The sequence below is a fragment of the Cervus elaphus genome, chromosome 12 (assembly GCF_910594005.1).
Source record: "Cervus elaphus chromosome 12, mCerEla1.1, whole genome shotgun sequence".
In the NCBI taxonomy this organism is placed as follows: domain Eukaryota; kingdom Metazoa; phylum Chordata; class Mammalia; order Artiodactyla; family Cervidae; genus Cervus; species Cervus elaphus.
Window position 1 is genome coordinate 55,361,909 of NC_057826.1, and position 21,748 is coordinate 55,383,656.

Here is a 21,748-nt window from a genome sequence, read left to right on the forward strand (position 1 = left end):
TTTTAAAATATTAACTGATTCATTCATTCATTTATGGCTGTGCTGGGTCTTTATCGCTGCACATGGGCTTTCTCGAGTGGCCGCGAGCAGGGGCTACTCTTCACTGCAGTCTGCAGGCTTCTCATTGCCCTGGCTTCTCCTGTTATGGAGCACTAGCTCTAAGAGTGTGGGCTTCAGTAGTTGCAGAACACTGGCTTAGTTGGTCCATGGCATGTGGAATCTTCTCAGACCAGGGATCGAACCTGTGTCCCTGTGTTGGCAGAGGAATTCTTAACCACGAGACCACCAGGGAAGCTTTAGCTCTCCTATCTCTGATTCTACATAATAATCAGAAAATAAAGGTTTGGAAGTATCTTTGAGTGTTTACACTAAAATTTACAATTAAATAAAAACATTCTAATGTGTGTACAAGAATCATCTGTTTTATTTATTTTACAGAGTAATGGTTTAAATTGAGTACACTTGGGCACAGTAAATATTTTGACATGAAAAGCATCAGAATGGGCATCAGAAAAATAGCAACTCATCTTACACACAGTAACTAGAAAATATCTTTGTCTGATTATTTAAGGGTTACAAATCCTGAGAATGTTAAGACATTGAACAAACTAGGTACTACCTTATAATTCAATCTTGCTTGGAAATCATCATTTAAAAAAATGCTCTGAGGTACAAATCACCTATGTATTAAACATGAATTTTTTACATTTTACAAAGACTTTAAACAAATATATCAAATGATTATACTTCAGTGGCTCTAAAACAGCTATCAGTCAGGTTCCAGGACACACTGTTCCACGATTTCGCGTAAGCTGGGGTTCTCCATGGCAGCCGCCACTCGCTCTTTGTCATTTATCTGCTTGTTGACTACAAAACACACACACACAAGTTAGCATAACTCTGTCCATATACAGCAACAGACAATATTTTTATTAGTTTGTTAAAACAGAATTCAACCCCTTGAAAACTTTAATGCAGATATTGGCTAAATATTAGTAAGTTTTGAAAGGAAGACTTAGAGAGAAAAAAAAATTTCCTGTAATTTCAGTTTTGCTTTTCCTGAATTCCATCTCTGCTGTTTTTAAGTGGTTGCCACCTTGTTTCTCTCTGTAGGCCAGAGAGTCTTTATATAAAAAAAGCTTCTCAAAAAAAAAAGGGGGGGGTGGTTCTTTACTCCCATTTTAATACATTCACCCAGGAAGACTCCATGCTTGCACTGCAGGGGGCGCTGTAGTTCGACCCCTGGTCGAGGAACTAAGATCCCACATGCCACAGAATATGGCCAAAAAAAAAAAAAAAAAAAATTCAATATAATACATTAATCCAAACTCACAAAGACAACCCCTACCCCGAGATTCCCTAACGCTTTATTCTCTGGACCTTTGAATTCAGCTTCAAACATACAGCTCGCTCTCCTGCCACCAAAGAAAAGAGGCAAGCTCTCCTCAGTCTGTACGTCAAGGTTGCCAGAGCTGCACATTCTTTACAGATGTGTGGCCCCTGGACTAAACCAGTCAATATCCACAGGGCTTAATTCTAGTTCACCCAGCATTCCACTGAAAAAATTACTTTCTTCTCAAGGAAAAGCTAGTAGCTGATTTTGTACTCTTGCAAATGACCCAGTAGATGCTTGGCTGGTGGAAGAACCTAATATCCAAGATAAAGTACTATATAAAGCTGTTTTCTAATAATGGTTCAAAATTTACTTACTATCTTCCTCTGTTGAGTGGGTTCCTTCAGAAATGTAGATTTCCAACTAGGAAAAAAATACATTGAAAGCAAAACATTTAGATGAGTGAGGTGGAATATACAATGAACTCCAGAGCCTAGGGATGAAAGTCCAGTCCTGTTTCCAACATCAAAGACTTGGGACACATCTTCACACTCTTTGCTAAAATGAAGGCTTAAGTTACAAGGATTTTTTTTTTTTGGTCACATGGGGAGAGTCTACAGGGGGTATTCTCATTATTTTTTTATAAACACAAACCTACGATTTTACACAGATGAGATCTCATACATGTTTTGCTCCAAAATCTCTCCCCTGTACTCTGCCTTTTCCTCCCAAATCGGTATCTAAACTTACTCCCTGCCCCACCCCAAAAGAAAGTCACTTTAATCTTGCGTACTTTCTTCCATATTTTTCTCTATACCCACGTAATTCTTCACAACACACATACCCACCAAGGCTGGAAATTTATTTTTATTGCATATTTTATAAAAATGGGTTCATGATATATAGTTCTCAGTATCATCATTTTCTCATTTACTATTATCTTGATAAATTTATTTTCAAGTACACCACTGGTTAAGCTATCCCTCTGGGTCCCGCTGCACTCACTTGCTCAAATGAGCTAACCTCCAAGAACCAGAGTTTTTAAGACAAACCCACAAAATTATTGCAAATATTGTGGTAACTAAATCATGCTATATGATAAAGATTTGTCTACTCTTCAGGGAACATTGGAGCACCTGATCTAATTCTCATATACTTACTCACTACTGAGACAAATGTTTTTCGTGATGGGGAAAAATCATAACCTATTATGGCTATAAGAGACCTTAGAGACCATCTTGATCAGTTTTCTTTAAAATACAAAACACCATATAAATCCCGTCAATGTCATTAACAGTAAGTCTTATTGTGAACAACAAAGGAGGTGATATAAAATCAATCTATACTCATTTGTTGGTGTTGCTGTTTAGTCACTAAGTTATGTTTGACTTTTACGACGCCATAGACTGTAGAGTCATAGCCCACCAGGCCCCTCTGTCCAAGGGACTTCCCAGGCAAGAAGGCTGGAGTGGGTTGCCATTTCCTTCTCCAGGAGTTCTTCCTGACCCAAGGATCAAACCCACATCTCCTGCACTGGCAGGCGCATTCTTTACAACTGAGCTACCTGGGAGACCCCATATACTCATTTACTTTGGTAATTTAAGGAAATTTGTGAAATGCCAGGCTGGATGAAGCATAAGCCGGAATCAAGATTGCTGGGAGAAATATCAATAACCTCAGATAAGCAGATGACACCAGCCTAATGGCAGAAAGTGAAGAGGAACTAAAGAGCCTCTTGATGAAGGTGAAACAGGAGAGCAAAAAACCTGCCTGAAAATTCAACATTCAAAAAACTAAGATCATGGCATCCAGTCCCATCACTCCATGGCAAACAGATGAAGAAACAATGGAAACAGTCACAGATTTTATTTTCTTGGGCTCCAAAATCACTGCAGATGGTGACTGCAGCCGTGAACTTAAAAAGACATCGGCTCCTTGGAAAAAAAGTTATGACAAACCTAGACAGCATATTAAAAAGCACAGACATTACTTTACTGACAAATGTCTGTCTAGTCAAAGCTATGGTCTTTCCAGTGGTCATGTATGGATGTGAGAGTTGGACCATAAAGAAAGCTGAGCGCCGAAGAATTGATGCTTTTGAACTGTGGTGCTGGAGAAGACTCTTGACAGTCCCTTGGCATGAAAGGGGATCCAACCAGTCAATCCTAAAGGAACAGTTCTGAATATTCATTGGAAGGACTGATGCTGAAGCTGAAGCTCTGATACTTTGGTCACCTGATGCAAAGAACTGACTCATTGGAAAAGATCCTGATGCTCACAAATTGTATGATTCCATTTAAATGAAACATCCAGAATAGTCAGATCTATACAGACAAAAGTACATTAGTGGTTGCCTAGGAATAGGCTTCCCAGGTAGCTCAGATGGTAAAGAATCTGCAATGCAGGAGACCCGAGTTCAACCCCTGGGTCGGAAAGATGCCCTGGAGAAGGGAATGGCAATCCACTCCAGTATTCTTGCTTAGAGAATTCCATGGACAGAGGAGACTGGGGAGCTACAGTCCATGGGGTCACAAAGAGTCAGACACGACTGAGTGACTAACATTCCACTTCGAGGGATGGGAGAAGGTTTGGGAAAAATGGGCAGTGACTGCTAATTGATATGAGTTGATATGGGGTTTTTACTGGGATAATGAAAATGTTCTAAAGTAATGGTAGTGATGGCTGCACAATTCTGTGAATATACCAAAAACCATTAAATTCTACACTTTAAATAGTGGTTGTATGATATGTGCATCAAATCTCAACAATGCTGTTATAAAACAACAACAAAAAATACATTCCTTACCTTATGTTTAAACGGTAAACACTGCTGAAGTTTTACTCTTAAGCACAGCCCTGTGGAGGGGGAAAAAAAATGCATCAATTATTTCTCTTATTGGTTTTTGAAAAAGGATGCAGCTATGTGTAGGCATCTCCATACAAAACAGTAGCTGAAAACAGCTTAGACTCAATCCATTGTAGGCCTCCTTTGAGGCTGGTGCCTTTAGCTAGCATCTTTAACATATAAGCACAACCTTAAAAATTCCTCATGATAATCCACTGAGCCAGGTTATTATCAACCCCATTCTACAAATTATGAAACCAAGGTCACAATTTAACTTGCTGAAGATCAAAAAGCTAGTATAGTGACCGAGCTGGGATTAGAACCCAAACCACTGCAAAATCCAGATCCTTTCTGCTACATCAATTCGCCTTCAATCAAAGATCAACTGATTCATTAAACTTTGGAATGCTTATAACAGGTCAGGCCACGCAAAAACTTAAAACTAAGTAAGAGCCACTTTTTAAAGCACTCTCAAATTTAGAATCCTCTATGCCTGCAAGATACAAATACAGTTGTTTGCTCCAAACAAACTCCTCTGAAGTTCAGTTTATTGCCCCAATACCAAGCTGTATTTCAATAATTTTTTTTCTTCTAGTTGAGTCTTCTAAGAGAAATTAAGTCACCTTGGAACAGAGCCTCAGTGCCAATGTTTCACTTCTTCCCCACCACAAAATAAGGAATACAATTTTAACTAAATCTACATCCCTAGATGGGTTTCCCTGGTGGAACTAGTGGTAAAGAATGCACCTGCCAATGCAGAAGACGTAAGAGACTGGGGTTTGATTCCTAGGTCGGGAAGATCCCCTGAAGGAGGGCATGGCAACCGACTACTGTTTTCTTGCCTGGAGCATCCCATGGACAGAGGAGCCAAGAGGGCTACAGTCCATAGGGTCGCAGAGTTGGAAACAACTGAAGTGACTTAGCATGCATACATGCAAACCCCTAGACAGAGAAGACAAATCAAACTGCTCTTTTTATGAAGAGAAAGTATTTCAGTAGTGAGTTTTCTAAAAATAAGAATCAGAATGAATTTCTAGTTTCCTGGCTTTGCAGGTTTTTATTTGGAGCAATTTATTTCCTCTCTCAAATAACATATAAGGGCTTGTTATAAAGAACATTTTCTTAATATTTGGGTCAACTAAAAATAAACAATAACAAAACACCAAATCATCTTGGGGAGGTATTAAATTAATTTGTTTTTGATTTTCTAAGTACCATCAGGTTTTCTAACAGAATCATTATAAAAATTCCAGGAAAGGAAAAAAGATTAGATGAGCTACAATGAGCCTGTGTCTTCCTTAGAGCCTACAACATAGTAATTCCATAACAGATATTAGGGAACTCTAAAGAAAATATATAATTTCCTTAAGAAGGGTCTCCCTTTAGAGTATCTATCTGCCTTAAAGTTTGTCTAGAGGGTTCACCTCACTCTGCTCCTACCTTGTGTCCCTGTTACTTGAGCATCCTCATATGTTCTAGTAACTAGAACAGGAGGGAAGGTAGCAGGGCACAACCTCTGAAAGAATGATACAGCCCAAGGACACAACATAAACTTTTGTTGCTGCTGTTGTCCAATTGCTAAGTCATATCTGACTCTTTGGGACCCCATGGACTGTAGCATGCAGGCTTCATTGTCCTTCACTATCTCCCTTAGTTTGCTCAAACTCATGTCCATTGAGTCAGTGATGCCATCCAACCATCTCATCCTCTGTCACTCCCTTCTGCCCTCAATCTTTCCCAGCATGAGGGTCTTTTCCAATGAGTCAACTCTTTGTGTCACATGGCCAAAGTATTGGAGCTTCAGCTTCAGCATCAGCATCAGTCCTTCCAATGAATATTCAGGGTTGATTTCCTTTAGGGTTGACTGGTTTGATCTCCTTGTTAAAGGACCCTCAACTTCTCTAGCACCACAGATCGAAAGCATCACTTCTTTGGTGCTCAGCCTCCCTTATGGTCCAGCTCTCACATCTACACATGACTATTGGAAAAACCATAGCTTTGACTATACGGACTTTTGTTGGCAAAGTGATATCTCTGCTTTTTAATATGCTGTCTAGGTTTGTCAAAGCTTTTCTTCCAAGGGAGCAAGTGTCTTTTAATTTCACGGCTACAATCACTATCCACAATGATTTTGGAGCCCAAGAAAATAAAGTCTGTCACTATTTCCATTTTTTCCTCATCTATTTGCCATGAAGTGATGGGACTGGATGCCATGATCTTAGTTTTTTGAATGCTAAATTTTAAGGCAGGTTTTTCGCTCTCCTCTTTCACCTTCATCAAGAGGCTCTTTAGTTCCTCTTTGCTTTCTGCCATTAAGCTGGTGTCATCTGCCTACCTGAGGTTATTGATATTTCTCCCAGCAATCTTACCCTATCTATAAAAGCTAACTACACCAGATTCAAGGCCACACTCACCCTCCACAACAGCACACATTCTTGTCTGTGGCATATGTTTCTCCCAAGGCCACTCTTGCCTTCTGAGATGGCCCACACTGTTTGTGGAGTATGTTTCTCTCTAAATAAATCCATTTCCTACCTATAACTTTGTCTCTTATTGAATTCTTTCTGTGATGAGACATCAAGAACCTGCATTTCATTAGGTATTGAAACCAGGTATGTGATCTCAATTGGAAGACCATGGATTTTGGCTGGGTTCAAGTCCTGGCCACTTGGGTTCTAGTTCCAAACTGGGTTTTGGTTAGGTTAGAGTTCTGGCCATGTGGCTTCAAGTCCCAGGCAGGATTTTGGCTGGGCTGGAGTCTCAGTCAAGTCCCAATCTGAGATGAATGGTTTCAGGTAGGTATTTTACCCAAAAACAATTAACTGTTTTACAATTCACAAAGCACTTTCTTGAATATCAGAATTCTCAAGATAGGCAGTAGAGAATACTGAAATAGATACTCTGGGTTCAAAACTGGCTCCATTATACACTAGCTATGTGACACCAGGCAAGTTACTTAACCTCTCTGAATTTCAGTTTCATTATCTGTTTTCATTAAGTATTATAATAGCACCACTAAGTATAAGGTTATTACATATAAGGAGTAACTATATTTTTATGCTTAAAACAGTAGTTGACACATAATTAAGTATCCAATAAATGTTAGCTATTACTGTTTTATCATTTTCATTTTACAGTCAGGAACTAAGATAAGTGATTTGTTCAACATCACATAGCTAACAAGTGGAAGGAGCTAGAAGTTAGATTTAGATTCCAAATCCTATGGCCTTCATCTCCTGCCTTCTTGTGAAAGATTATCAAGTGGTTTTTCTGCCCTAACCTGAGGCAGGAGACAGATGGGCCCTGGGAGCAAATAGCTGGAGTTTGTTCTGAAACTCTCAAGACAAAAATAGCAGGACAATGGAGGGGAGGAGGCTGGGCTCTGCCCAGTTAAGTGATAAGAAAGTGAAAGTCAAGTCACTCAGTCCTGTCCATGACTCTTTGCGACCCCATGGACTATATAGTCCATGGAATTCTCCAGGCCAGAATACTGGAGTGGGTAGCCTTTCCCTTCTCCAGGGGATCTTCCCAACCCAGGGATCGAACCCAGGTCTCCCACACTGCAGGCAATTCTTTACCAACTGAGTCACAAGGAAAGCCCAAGAATACCGGAGTGGGTAGCCTGTCCCTTCTTCAGGGTATCTTCCCGACCCAGGAATCGAACTGGGATCTCCTGCATTGCAGGCAGATTCTTTACCAACTGAGTTATCAGGGAAGCTAAGAGATAAAAGACCACATATTCCTCATTCTTAAAGGAGACTTCCCTGACTACATATGACAGAAAGGCTCCTTGGAGGTCAGAAGAGAGGGGGCATCACCTCACAGTAAGTGATGCAACTACTCAAAGGCCTCTTTGCTAGAATCCATCCTGGTTAAAAGATGTACATGCACAAATGACAGGACCCTGAGACATACCAAATATTGACTCAGAACCTGGCAAGCAAGATGACTGGTCAAAGGAAACCTGGAAGAAATGCCCCATAAAAGTATTCAAACTACCACTAGGGCATGACTCTGAGTCTGCCCGTGTGTCTGTCCACACATACTGTATTCTTTTTTCCCTAATAAACACTTCACTTGTTTCACTACTTTCTGTCTTTGTGGGAATTCTTCTCTGCAAAGCTTTGGGCCTTGTCACTGACCACTGGTTCAGTGACTAGAATTCAGTGCTTTCACTGGCTTCAATCTCTGACCAGGAACTGAAGCCCCACTGTAAGCTGCTGCAGACTGAGGCCACCCAAGATCATACCTACTCACCCTCTTTGCATCTTCCTTGTCTTTGGAATTACATACCAGGGTAACTGAGTAGGAGACAACCTAAGTAGTCAGAGTGGAACTCTTACTCAGGTGTCTTTCTCTGTTTAGTACTAGACAGGAAGAGGGCAAGGCACAACCTTTAAAAGAATGACTTAGCCTGAGGACGCGACATAAACTGATTAGAACCAAACAGATACAAGATGGTGGACAAGTTGATTTCCACCAGACCTTGAGCTTTAGTATTGACTCATTATAACCCATCAGCAAGCTATATGACACACCCACAGGCATTCTGACAGCTCCAAGGCCAACCATAAAGGTCAAGTAGTGGGTGGTGGCCCAATTCACAGAAATCCTCAACGGTTCCCCCAAAATAGCTGGACTACTCCTCCCATTCACGAGCCTATGAAATTACCCACATCTATAAAAACTGACTACCCCTACACCCTTGGTGCCTCTCTTGCATTCTGGAGGTGGCCCACACTCTGTCCATGGAGTGTGTTTCCTCCTTGAATGAGCCTTCTTTCACTTTATTAATGGCTTGCTCACTCTTGAATTCTTTGCTGCATGAAGCTAAGAACCCATACTTGGTGGCTGTCCCAGGGACTCAGATGTGACCTGGGATGTGACCATCCTCTCAAGACCCACTCTTTCTTGCAACAGTATTACCTGCTCATAGGAAAAGCCTTCTAATGCATCAGACAGAAAGATGACTCTCTTTGTGAGTTTTCCAATCATGTTGCTTGAACACAGTTACCATGATACATTACTAGGCAACCCTCCAAAAAGCCAAGGGTCTCAACTGAAACCCATATCAAAAGGGCCAAAAAAGTGACAAAACTCTTTTCAAGAAGTGTACAGAACTGAAATATCAACCATAAACTAATCTTGACATCTTTACAGTTACTTTTATTTCATGTGCTCTCTCAATCTTTATCCACATACATTTATTTTAAAATAACTGCAATCATAATAAAAATTCAACTTATCATTCAAGCTTTTTCATACACTTCTCACACAGATACTTTAATTCCTTGATTACATTCATTTTCAATAGAAATTAAGAAATTGGATTATTTTATATCATATCCTTATTAATAGATACTATAGTTTCTTTCAAGATTTATTATTATAAATTTACCCTATGTGTTTTGTACCTGCTACTACCTTCTCCTAGGAAACTAGTTCCTTACTTCTTAGGTCAAAGACAATGAATTTTCTTTTCTTTTCTTTTTTTGGCCACACAGCCCAGATTGTGGGATCTTAGTTCCCTGACTAGGGACAGAACCTGAAACAGGAGGGAAGCGGGCAGAGCACAACCTTTGAAAGAATGACATAGCCCAAGCACACAATTAGTTTATTAATTAGAATTAAATGGGTCCAAGATGGCAGACAAGTCAACTTCGACTAGACCCGTGACCCTGTATACTGAAGATACACACCCAGAGGCGCCATGACAGCTCCAAGGCTGACATATAAATGACCAAAAAGTGGGCAGTGGCCTAATTCCTAGAAATTTCCACTCTTTCCCCAAAATAGTTGGAGTAATCCTCCCACTCATTAGCCTATGAAATTACCCAGCCCATAAAAACTAGCCACACCACATTTCAAGGCCACAGTTACCCTCTGCATTGGCCCACACTGTTGTCTGTGGAGTGTTTCTACCACAGCTGCTCTTGCTTTCTGAAATGGCCCACACTCTGTCTGTTGAGTGTGTTTCTCTCTAAATAAATCCACTTCTTACCTATCACTTTGTCTCTTAATGAATTCTTTCTGCAATGAGACATCAAGAACCTGAGCTTTTTTTAGGTCCTGAAACCAGGAGTGTGATCTCAGCTGGAAGACCGTGGGTTCTGGCCATGAGTCCTGGCACATGGTTCAAGTCCCAATCTGAGGTAAACGGTTCCAAACCCTCTGCAGCGTGCCATCTTCAGTGAGAGCGCAGAGTCCTAACTTCCTGGACTGCCAGGGAACTCCTAGTATGAACTATTTAATAAGGACTTACTAATGTTTACCCAGAGGCTTAAAAATATTTCGACCGTATGACCCAATAATTCCACTTACAGGAATTTATCCTGAACCAATAATTAGAGATAAATAAAAATATTTATGTGTAAAGTTTTTCATTATAGTTTATTTATAATTGTGGAGGCTAGAAGTAGTCCGTATGGTTACAAAACTGATATATCAATGTGATTACCATGTTCCTATATAACCATATAACTAAAGAATAATATTTAAGGAGAACTAAAAAACATTTCTCATCTATTTCATGCTTTCTATTACTTAACCCCTACAACTCAGTGTGTGTGTGCATGCGCGTGTGCATGCGTGCACTAAGTCACTTCAGTTCTGACTCTTTGCGACCCTATGGACTGTAGTCTACCAGATTCCAGTTACCCTCATTATCACTATTTTTACAGATAAGGAGATAGGCCCAGAAGGGTTATGTAACTTGCCCAAAGCCACAAAGTGAAAGAACTAACAGAGTTGGAATTTTAGCCTGGAGCACACTTTCAAATGCTAACTTTTTGAGATTTTCTTCTTTATGCACTTGTGGAATTTCAAAATTATTACCAACAAATTTGTTATAATTGTGTTTCATAATTTAAGAAACAATATAAATATTACTTTCTGAAATCTGTTACCGGTATCTGTTGATTCAGAAATTGTCCAATGGCAAAAAAAATACACATTCAACAATGCTTTTTCTAGTGTTGGAGTTTTATACCCACAATAGCATCTACAGATTCACAGACCTTCTAGTCCCTCAAGATGTGGCCCATATGCTGGAAACCACTAATTGAGGGATCCCAGGTACAACAAGTGAGAAGAGAAAAGACAGAACACACAACAATAGTGGGAACAATAATAAAATATTTACCTTTCCAAGCCTTTTTATAAATTTGTCTATTTTCAAATAGATAATACAGTCTCAGTGTTCAAAAACTTAAAAAAACAAAAAGGTATAAAGTCTCCCACCGACCCTATCCCCTATCTGACCAGTTCTCACCATCACTAATGCCCACCCCATCTCAGCTATTCTTTTATGTCTTCTTTATGATATGCAACCAAATGTAAATATATATTTTTACCTTTTTTTTACACAAATGTAGGAATGTTATACTTGCTTTTATTTCCTAACAGTATGTCATAGAGATCTTTCCATATTAGTATATGGAGAGTTTCTTCATTTTTTTGATAACTTCATAGTATTTCATTGTTGATAAACACCATCACTGATTATTTAACTGGTTCCCCACTGATCAAGATTTGGTTTGAAATAAACTTCGTCTTTTTTTCACAAAATATACATTCAAAGATATTGACTGTATATCTCACTGCTAACTAATTCAAGTATTGGGAATGCAACCTCTCAAAAAGAAAAGCACCTGAAAAAACACCCTCCCACCAGGACCTCCGCCCATGCTACACAGAAGCCAAGAGAGCACCTAAAAGGAGAAGATGCTGAGGGCACAGTGCTCGTCTGACAAGACCCATTCCAATCTCCAGATCTGAGGAGAGAAGATGGCCCATACCCAGCCTCCATTAATTGTAGAGAAGCAGCATGGTGTAGCTAAAGAAAAAACACACTTCAAGTCAGGAGACCTAGGGTTGAGCCTCAACTTCATCATTTCCTGGCTATATGACGCTGAGCAAGGCCCTTAAACTCCCTCAGCCTCAGGTTCCTCATCTGTAAAATAAACCTAATACTGACTCATATGTTGATTGTGAGAACTACCGAAAACATTTTGTAAACCATAAAGTATGATCCATGATGCTAATTGTTACTGTGGGTCAGTATCAGCTAGAAAAATTCACTATCAACGTATAAATATCTTTATCTAAAACCTTACCAATAAGAGTCGCCAAAGAGCAATGAGGTACTGTTGGCGTGAACCTTATAATAACCAAATAGTCATCTTCATTTATCTCTTGAACCTCCACACAACTTTCCGTTACCACTTCCAGTTCTTCTAAAGTATTGGGCTTCTCTGGGTCCCGGATGGTTCGAATCAAATCTAAAGAATCATCAGAAACAAGGTCTTATGTTAAAACACGGATATTCTAAATACAATTGATTTTGCCAGGCTTAATCCAAACACTGACTTCTATTTGTTTGAGCAAATACTACAGCCACTCCCCAGATTTCTGACAGAAACTTCCTTTTGAGAAAATCATTTTCGTGGATTATTAGTACCTCATGTCCAGTTTCTTGGATCTAATTCTGCAGAGAGAATATGCAAATAGAAAAGTGTTACACAAGCTCAAGAGGAAGAAATAATTTAGTTTCAGGATATGGAAGTGCAATCTGAATTATTTTTAAAAATGTGTAACATTTTGGAGCATTTCCAAACGAACAAGTTCAGTTCGCCAGGAACTCAGCATTAAGTGAAGAAGTTAAGAGTTTAGGCCAGCCCATTAAGGGTCTTTTAAAGTCAGCTACAGGCAATAGAATATCTATTCAAGAGGCTCTGAACAAGGGCCTGTTACAGTGTAACCAGCGTTACACTGTCAGCTGGTAACTCATTCACCAGTTGGTAGACTCACACTAAAGAGCAGAGCCAGGGATACCGGATGAAAAAGCCAAGCCTAAAACAGGGACATGACCATAGTCACAGAAAGAAGATAGACATTGCAGTAATTTCAAAGGCAGACTCCGACAATTGTTTGGACATAGAAGACAAGGAAAGAGAGAAAAGGAAGATGACTCAGATTGTAAATCTAACTGCCTGGAAGAACCAAGATAGAATGAGAAAAAAAAAAAAAGGAAGAGAGAAAAAAAGGAAGAAATTTGGGTGGGAACTAAGACAAGTGGATAAAATCTCACATGTAATCATTTTGAGGTGCTTAAGGGGCAAACCAATGAACATTCCAGCAACACTGAATTGTAGCATAAGTTTTAAGAGAACCAAAGCTAGAGTGGCTGCTGAACACATGGGATTCACAAACAACAGTGAGCATAACCATGGTTTTTAACCTTTGCCAAACAAGGGAATCACTAGGAATGCTTCAAAAACAAACAAAACAAAACAAAATCTGGTGTCTGAGCCCTCCCCAGGATTCTGATTTAACTGATTCATAGGAGGACTTGGCCACTGAGACTTAAAAAAAAATCCCTCAGGTTATTCTTATGTGCAGCCAGGTTGGAGAACCACAAACGTAAAAGGAAAGAGACCCAAGGATAGATCTGTAGGAAGCACCTAATTTGGGGATCAGAAGGAAGCAAAGCAAAAAGCAGTAAAGAAGGAAAGAGGGGATGGTTATTAACATCAAATGCTGCTGAAAACTTCAGGTTAATGAGAGCTAAACCAGGTCTCTGATTTATTAGTCAGGAGGTCACCTGCAAGAAAGCACTTTCAGTAGAGGTGAAGGTAGAGGCCAGCTCGCAAAAGGGGACGTGAGAAAGAACTGAAAACATAATCCCAGGACTTTGAAAGGGAAGAAGGAAAGGGCAAAAGGCAGTGGGTTTTAAAAAAGCTAGAACAGTGACAAGGATAAGGGAAACAAGTACATTTTTACAATCCAAATAGAGGAAGGGACACTGAATTTTAAGAAGGAGGCTGGTAAAATAAACAGGAATGAATGAGATCAAAGATGTGGGAGGCTAGGTTGGCACTGCAGAGGAAAAGGCTTCCTTCTTACTCTGAGGTTGTAGAAGAAGATGAAAAAGGAGAATAAGAAATAGTGAGGTAGAAAAAGGCAGCAGTTCACAAAGGACAAGCTTGATGCTCTCAGGCCTGAGGTTTCCTTCTACTATTTACAGCACTCTTATAATCAGAAATCCTGCTGGGAAAAACAAATCAATCAAGCTCTACTTTCTCCCCAGCAACTCCTGAGCTTATCATTTGATTAGAAACAGAATTTGAGAATGGAGGCAGGAAAAAGAAACTTTGCAAGACTTGTGAAACGTGGGGCTCAGGGAAACAAGTTTTCTTAAAAGGAGGTAGTTCCCCCTCATCCAAGGCCTTTTTCCCTGTAAGGCTCACATACACAAGCTGTATTATATTGTTTCTATGTTAAATGACTCTGAAATTAAATCTCACCCGTTATTCAACTTCTCTACTGTTCCAGTGATCTGGATTATTTTTTTTTAGAAAGAAAGCAATGTTGCTCTCCTCATATTACTCCCTTGACTAAAATTCTTCTACTGGCTTTGCACTGATATTAAATTTTTCATTTATGTTTAAACCTTCAGGATCCAATTCCAACCTGCTCTGTAAAATAATGTTGACCACACCTCCACCTTTAACCACAAACCCTATCCTGTAGCCCTGCCTGCCATCCCCTAAACAAGTTATTTTCTTACCTCTATAATCTTGCTTCTTCCCTCTGCTTAGTAAGCCGTGTACCCTTTACAGGCCCAGATCCTAATGTTTCAAGGCCCAATTCAAGTGACCCCTTCTCTTTAAAGTCCTTCCAGATCCCCTAGTCAGAGATTACTCACGCTTTCCTCTCTGCCTGGATCTCTCATACAGGTACTTGTACTGCACGTAATTTTTAAAAATTCTATTTTTGTGTATAAAGGCCCCCTTCAAGGTAAGCGTGAGGACAAGAAATCTCCCTCTTCCAAAGTTGTAGCCCCAGTGCCCTGTTGCCCTAGATGCTGGAGATGGAGACCCGACAGGACAGGAATCTGTCTGACTGCTTTGGGGAAATCATTCCACTCATACCGGTCACCTGACTAGGGTTAAGTCCTAACCTAGCAAGAGGTAAACCAGAGTAGTGCCAAAGTTCTTTAACATCCCTGGCTTCTTCTACTGGTCTATAATCCTTACCTGCATTATTTGCATTCTTGTGGTTAGACTTTTACCCTGGGTTAGGGTTAGCAAGAATCTCTAAGCATTAGTTAGATCCAGTCTTTGTAGTTTCAAAAACAATACTAATAAGTGCAAAAAAGCAAGTCATAAAGCAATCGTGAAGTGGTGAAAAGTGCACCAAGTTAGGAAACAGAGGAGCTTTGGTTTTTGCTGCTTCCTTATGGGCAGAGTGGCCTCCGGGTAGTTGTTTAACCTCCCTAAACCTCTGTTTCCTCATCTGTACAATGAAGATGGTTCCAGGGGTTGAACTGAGAATATTCTATGTTCAATATACACATAAAAACTATGTGTGTTATATGTACATGTGTATTCTTTCGCACTCCACGCGTGGGTGTCTTAAAGAACTCTAAGTTCACGGCCGGGCTCCTGGGACCTCTTGCCTACTGCCTCTGCAGAAGAGACTGGCTGTGACCTTGGGCCAGGCAAGTATCCTCAATGGTGGAAAGAGGAGTGTGTGTCCAGGGTTAGGGATAAGAAGGAAGGAGGCTCAAGTGCGGCAATTAGGCCAGTTCTGCTTCCTAATCAAGCATGTTAAACGCCTCTGCCCAGAAGTCTTGAGATGGCCACTAGAACATGGGGCACACAAGGGAAATAACCCAGACTCGGCTTGCTCGGGATTTAGCAAGAGCCTACGTCTTAAGGAAGACCCACATGCCCGCGTGATTTAAGACTCAGGACAAAAAGCTTCCTACTCTTGCCGAGGAGATATATAGCAAAACACCCGAGTTTACACTCCAAACCCTCAGGTGAGGCCCTCGTTACCCCCGCCTCCACGTTCACAACCAAATGGTGCCCTGGACAAAATTAATTACCATAAACTTCTAGCGCTTTCTCTTCCATGATCCGGGGCTGCCGGGCAGCTCCCCGCTCAGAGAGACCCGAGAGCCACAGGAATCTGCTCAGCGTCCAGGAGAGCAGTCCGGACACCCGCTCCATCCTTACGTTCCGCCATCCCTGGCGACTGTCCCATCCGAGCCACCGTCTCTCAGTAGCGAGCTTCGCGAGTTATCAACTTCCTGGTCTTCACATGGGCCACTGCTACTGCTGCTAGAGAAGCCTAAGTGTCCAGGGGAGCAGATAATAGGCGGGACCTGACGGATTGTCGCGGAGGACCTAGGGAAAGGAGGCGCAAGGACTACAAGCCCCAGTATGCTTTGCTCGGTTTCGGCGGGGCAAGAGGAAAAAAAGTTTCTTGGAGGCACGTGAGGCGCGTTGTGTGCTGGGACACATGGGCGTTTTCTTTGGAAGACGGCGAGCTGCATTATGGAACCTGTAGTCTCTGACGCTGGCGGGGTGGTTGATGGTGGGAGGTAACGGTCTCTTACCCGCCGCTAATTGCCTTAGCGCCTGGATAAGCTAAAGATGAATCCTGAAGAGGTAGGGGAAAGAAGATCTTGATTTCTAAAATTGGAGGAGCATCTGCACGGAGACTCCCTTCTATTTTTTTTTTGAGGGGGCCTCTTCCAGTCGAAGTTTTCTTACTTCCTAGTCAGGCCGGAAGTGAGTTTCCGTTGCAGTGAAATGGGATGTGTTTGGAACCTAGTAAAGATGGTTAGGCGTGGCAAGAGAAGGAGTTAGTTTTTGGTTTTCCCTTCTCATAGGGAAAACACAACTCATAGGGCCAGCACAACTTCCCATTACAGGGTATTTCTGCCAGTCGCCTTCAAGATAACTTAGAACGAGAGAGCTTTCTCATGTGTACAATAGTGACATTGGAGATCGCCATCCTAAAAAGAACCTCTTAAGCCCTCTGGTGTTGGTGGCTGTAACGGTTGCCAGTAAAAAAGTCGGTGATGTTAATTTTAATTTTACCCATTCATCCCTCCAGTCAAATCTCAAACATTTATTGGATACTTAATTTGCCAGGCTTGGTCTATAGATGCCCAGTGTACACAGATAGGACACGGAACCTTCCCTCAAGCAGGTCTGTGAACAGGTCTCTGATGGTGAGGAATTGGCACTTACGAACAAACTAAGTCTTTTGTCAAAGTTGATGCCGGGTTTCGTACCATCTCTATTGAGAGGGAAAGTAAGGATTATCTTGCTAAATTATCCCACGATAACATATCCCATTTATCTTTAAAGTGTTGTCTAGCTACTTTACATTCCAGGCCTACCAGACAACCAGTGAATAGTTTAGGTCCCAGGAAGCTTTTGCTCAGAGCTTAATAAGTCCCCCACCATCAGTTCCACTCCACTTACTCCACAGCAGTTGAGAGAATCCTAACTGCTTTGCGACCAAATTTAGGACTCTGAAGTCTCACTTCCTCTTTAAAGTCTCTTGACTTCAAGCAGAATTGATGCTTTTACTGTGCTCCCACAGCACATTATAGCACTGTCCAATTACATGCCCATCTCCCTCAAGTGCCTAGTCAACCAGATGCTGTGTTTATTTCTGTATCTCAAATGCATAGCAGGGTGCGAGGCACACAATGGGGGTGGTGGGACTAAAGGTGAATGAGGGTTCCACTCTTGCAGCCCCATGGACTGTAGCCTGCTGGGATCCTCTGTCCATGGGATTCTCCTGGGATCCTCAGTATCTGTTTCTTGAATGAATTAACTAAATGTTCTCAAAAGACTAGCGAAATTTTTTGTGTTTATTTGTCCAGAAACTGCAATCAAAAATATTTATTGAATCTCTATGCAACCACTGTGCTTGGTATGAGTTGGTGGCATGTAGAAGTTTTCAGACTTGCTTCTTCTGCTTAAAAAGCCCAGTAGTTAAAGCGATCCAGAGTGCAAAGAGACTGTAGAACCTCGGGTTCCCTCAGTTCAGTTGAGTTGCTCAGTCCTGTCTGACTCTTTGTGACCCCATGGACTGCAGCACACCAGGCTTCCCTGTCCATCACCAACTCCCAGAGCTTGCTCAAACTCATGTCCATTGGGTTGGTGATGCCATCTAACCATCTCATCCGCTGTCCTCCCTTTCTCCTGCCTTCAGTCTTTCCCAGCATCAGGGTCTTTTTTAATGTGTCAGTTCTTCACATCAGGTGGCCAAAGTATTGGAGCTTCAGCATCCAACGAATAGTCCAGACTGATTTCTTTTAGGATTGACTGGTTTGCTCTCCTTAGGGTCCAAGGGACTCTCAAGAGTGCTCTCCAGCACCACAGTTCAAAAGTATCAATTCTTCAGTGCTCAGCTTGCTTTATGCATAGTCCAACTCTCACATCCATACATGACTACTGGAAAAACCTTAGCTTTGACTAGAAGGGCCTTTGTCGGCAAAGAAATGTCTCTTCTTTTTAATATGCTGTCTAGCTGGTCATCGAAGAAGGCAATGGCACCCCACTCCAGTACTCTTGCCTGGAAAATCCCATAGGTGGAGGAGCCTGGTAGGCTGCCGTCCATGGGGTCGCTAAGACACGACTGAGCAACTTCACTTTCACTTTTCACTTTCACACACTGGAGAAGGAAATGGCAACCCACTCCAGTGCTTTTGCCTGGAGAATCCCAGGTACGGGGGAGCCTGGTGGGCTGCCGTCTATAGGATCACACAGAGTCGGACACGAATGAAGTGACTTAGCAGCAGCAGCAGCAGGTTGGTCATGGCTTTTCTTCCAAGGAGGAAGCGTCTTTTAGTTTCATGGCTGCGGTCACCATCTGCAGTAATTTTTGGAGCCCAAGAAAATAAAGTCTTTGACTGTTTCCATTGTTTCCCCATCTCTTTGCCATGAAGTGATGGGACCTGAATGCTATGACCTTAGTTTTTTGAATGCTGAGTTTTAAGCCAGCTTTTTCACGCTCCTCTTTCACTTCCATCAAGAAGCTCTTTAGTTCCTCTGCGTTTTCTGCCAAAAGGGTGGTGTCATCTCCATATCTGAGGTTATCGATATTTCTCCGGTCAATCTTGATTCCTGCCTCCTTAAGTCCTTTTTTCCTGCTCCTCTGCCCCCAGGTTAGGATCACCGCGTCGCGATCTAGGGCTCGGATTGGCTGGGCGGGAGCCGCCGGCCAGCCCCGCTCCGCCCGCAGTCTTGAAGGCCTCGCCCCCGCGCCCCCATCCCCGCGCGTCCCTCGGGGCTAGTGGCTGCCATCCCCTTTAGCTCCGCTGGAACGCTGTGCTCGCGGTCCTCTCTCTCTATAAAGTTGTTGTTGCGGCTTCCGCCGCGGGTGGAGGAAGATGGCGTCGGGTGGTGGTGGCTGTAGCGCTTCGGAGAGACTCCCTCCGCCCTTCCCCGGCCTGGAGCCGGAGTCCGAGGGGGCGGTCGGGGGCTCAGAGCCCGAGGCTGGGGACAGCGACACCGAGGGGGAGGATATTTTCACCGGCGCCGCGGCTGTTGTGAGTTCTCACCCTTCGGGGCAGGTGGGGGGTGGGGGGCGCCCCGTAAGGAAAGAGAGGCTAAGCGAGGGTAGGGGAGGCTGGGCAGAGTGGGCCTGGCAAGACCTTGCGTTGGTGGCAGTAGTCGTGGCTTGGGTTCTAGATGAACATGGAGACGGAGAACCTTGGCTTCCCCGCTCCTGGGCGGACAGTGCGAAGTGAGGGGTGTGGTGGCTTCTCAGCAGAGATCCCGGACAGCTAAGAGCCGCCGAGGCAGGCATTTGGCCCAGCTGTGTGGTGACCCCACGGACCCACGGGGCTGTTTTGCTGGTGGTTTCCTGCCCAGGTGATTTAATAGGTCAAAATAAGGAAATGGGGTGCTGACTTTCCTTTCCCTCGGCTTACTGTACAAAGGATGGATGAACGGTGTCACCTGGAGTTGCCGAGAATAGAGACCTGTCCACAGATCGTTTCCTTAGCTCGGTTTGTTGTAGTTCTGTAGTCGCCAAGTCGTGTCTGACTCTTTGAGACCCCATGGACTGTGTCTAGCTAGGCTCCTTTGTCCTTGGGATTTCCCAGGCAAGAATATTGGAGTGCGTTGCTACTTCCGTCTCCAGGGGATCTTCCCGACCCAGGGATCAAACCCTCGTCTCCTGCATTATCAGGTGGATTCTTTGCCGCTGAGCCATCAGGGAAGCCCCCTTTAGCTCAGTGTGTGTGTTTGCCCTCCGTCCTTGACTTGGTAGTTACCGGTTATGACTAAAGCCCTTTCTAGATATTTATCTGTGAGAATTAGGTTGACTTCTTTGATCTCCAGGAAAATCCTGCCAAATGTTGGTTGAAAAAAAGGTCCTTCCAGGTAAATCACTACATAGAAAAAGTTCTGTCTCTTGTAAAGGGATGTGTGCTTAAGTACCTCACTGGGAGCAAATCTGTAAATGCAAGGAGGAAATGGTGTTTTTCATAGTAGTATCTGGATGTTAGGTATTGGGAAAAACTAATCTAAAGTGTGGAAATCAGTTCAGTAGTCAGTTCTGGAACCAGTGGAGATGTTTGGGTCTGTTTTATAAGGAATAATGACTCATATTATTTGGTACAGTTATTTCCAGGTTGAAAACTTCTTCAGTGCTAGGAGTGAATTTATGTGTTTTTTTATCTTGGATAATGCTTATCTTCATAGTAGCTACACAGTATGTGAATGAGTAAACAGCTTTAAATTCTTTATGCAGGCATGCATCTGAGAAATTTGAGGCATGTCTCATGTCAGAAAAAGTTTGTTTCATCGCAGTACCTTCTGGGATAATTGATAAAATTTTCCATGTACTGATTTAGGAATTAAGTTCATAATCCCATCTAAAAAGTATTTGCTGATGCTAATATAACAACCCAAACTGTCTAATGAAGTCTCTGTTATTCTAAGAAATAACTTTTGCTGCTAATTTAGTTGTTTTCTATCCCATTTAAAACAAATCTTTAGTCTATTCCTTTAGTAATTCTCTCATAAACCATGAAAAATTCTCTCATATCAGCCACTGTTGATAACTGCTGGGCTGGTAGATAAACTGAACATCTAAAAATAGATACTCTGGCCCTGAAAGTGATTGGTCACATAGGCAAATGATGATTTATTTTTCAAAAAAGACCCTGGAAGGATGCAGTGTTATTTTTCTGAAGTTCTCTAAATAAGTTTAGGAGATTGTGATTTGATTGATCTCACCAGGTTACTTCCCAGAGTTATTGATAATTCTGTCTCCTAACACAGTGAAAATACTTTGCATAGTTTTCATCTAAGGGAAGGAGGAGGGGGTCAGAGTGAACTTGTTCTTTTACCACAGAAAGTCAAATTGTTTTTTATTTAGATTTTGATCCAGGAAAATTGAGTTGCTGAGGGACCTAAAATGCCACCTATAAGTAATTTATTTTAGCAGCCTGTCCTGAAGTTAATCTTCAGGAATCCAAGACCCCAAGATTCCTCACCAGTTAGGGTGTGAATTTCTTGTTAAATAGTCATTAATATAGATTATATTATAATAAATGCTTTACTTGTGAGCCAGTGTGAGAAGATGGATTGCATTGCTTCTGTATCTTAAAGAAAATCATTGAAAAATAAAGTAATAAAGTGGGCCTGAAGGCTGATTTAAATCCAGACTTTTTTTACTTGCTGGCTTAACCTTGCACAGACTACTTATTTACTCTGTACAGTTTTCTCATGTGTAAAATGTGAATAGTCAGA

The 21,748-nt window shown here is 41.9% G+C and overlaps 2 protein-coding genes across 3 annotated transcripts in view; one reads left to right on the plus strand and one right to left on the minus strand.

Moving 5' to 3' along the window:
• Positions 1–400: 400 nt before the first annotated feature.
• Positions 401–16,390, minus strand: CIAO2A (cytosolic iron-sulfur assembly component 2A). The gene is made up of 5 exons (XM_043919063.1): positions 16,069–16,390; positions 12,293–12,457; positions 4,140–4,189; positions 1,711–1,756; positions 401–867 (listed from the first exon to the last, which is right to left on the minus strand). Exons 1-5 carry the CDS (start codon positions 16,190–16,192, stop codon positions 770–772), a joined length of 483 nt encoding a protein of 160 aa, XP_043774998.1. The 5' UTR covers positions 16,193–16,390; the 3' UTR covers positions 401–769.
• A 2,878-nt stretch (positions 16,391–19,268) lies between these two features.
• Positions 19,269–21,748, plus strand: part of SNX1 (sorting nexin 1) — a 34,055-nt gene continuing 31,575 nt past the window's right edge. The window contains exon 1 of one of the 2 annotated variants that reach the window (XM_043919066.1): positions 19,269–19,536. In XM_043919066.1, the coding sequence (XP_043775001.1) occupies positions 19,378–19,536 (159 nt within the window). In that variant the 5' untranslated portion in view covers positions 19,269–19,377. The remainder of the gene's footprint in view (positions 19,537–21,748) is intronic. The other variant, XM_043919065.1, reaches the window with a different exon arrangement.

Bases quoted from the DNA above. Each gene is read 5' to 3' on its own strand.
- CIAO2A (XM_043919063.1), bottom strand. From the start codon at position 16,192: ATGGAGCGGGTGTCCGGACTGCTCTCCTGGACGCTGAGCAGATTCCTG. The intron at 4,190-12,292 runs GTAAGGTTTTAG...CCCCCTCCACAG, and splicing joins CTCTTTGGCGACTCTTATTG to GGCTGTGCTTAAGAGTAAAA. The intron at 1,757-4,139 runs GTAAGGAATGTA...TTTTTTTCCTAG, and splicing joins GTTTACCGTTTAAACATAAG to TTGGAAATCTACATTTCTGA.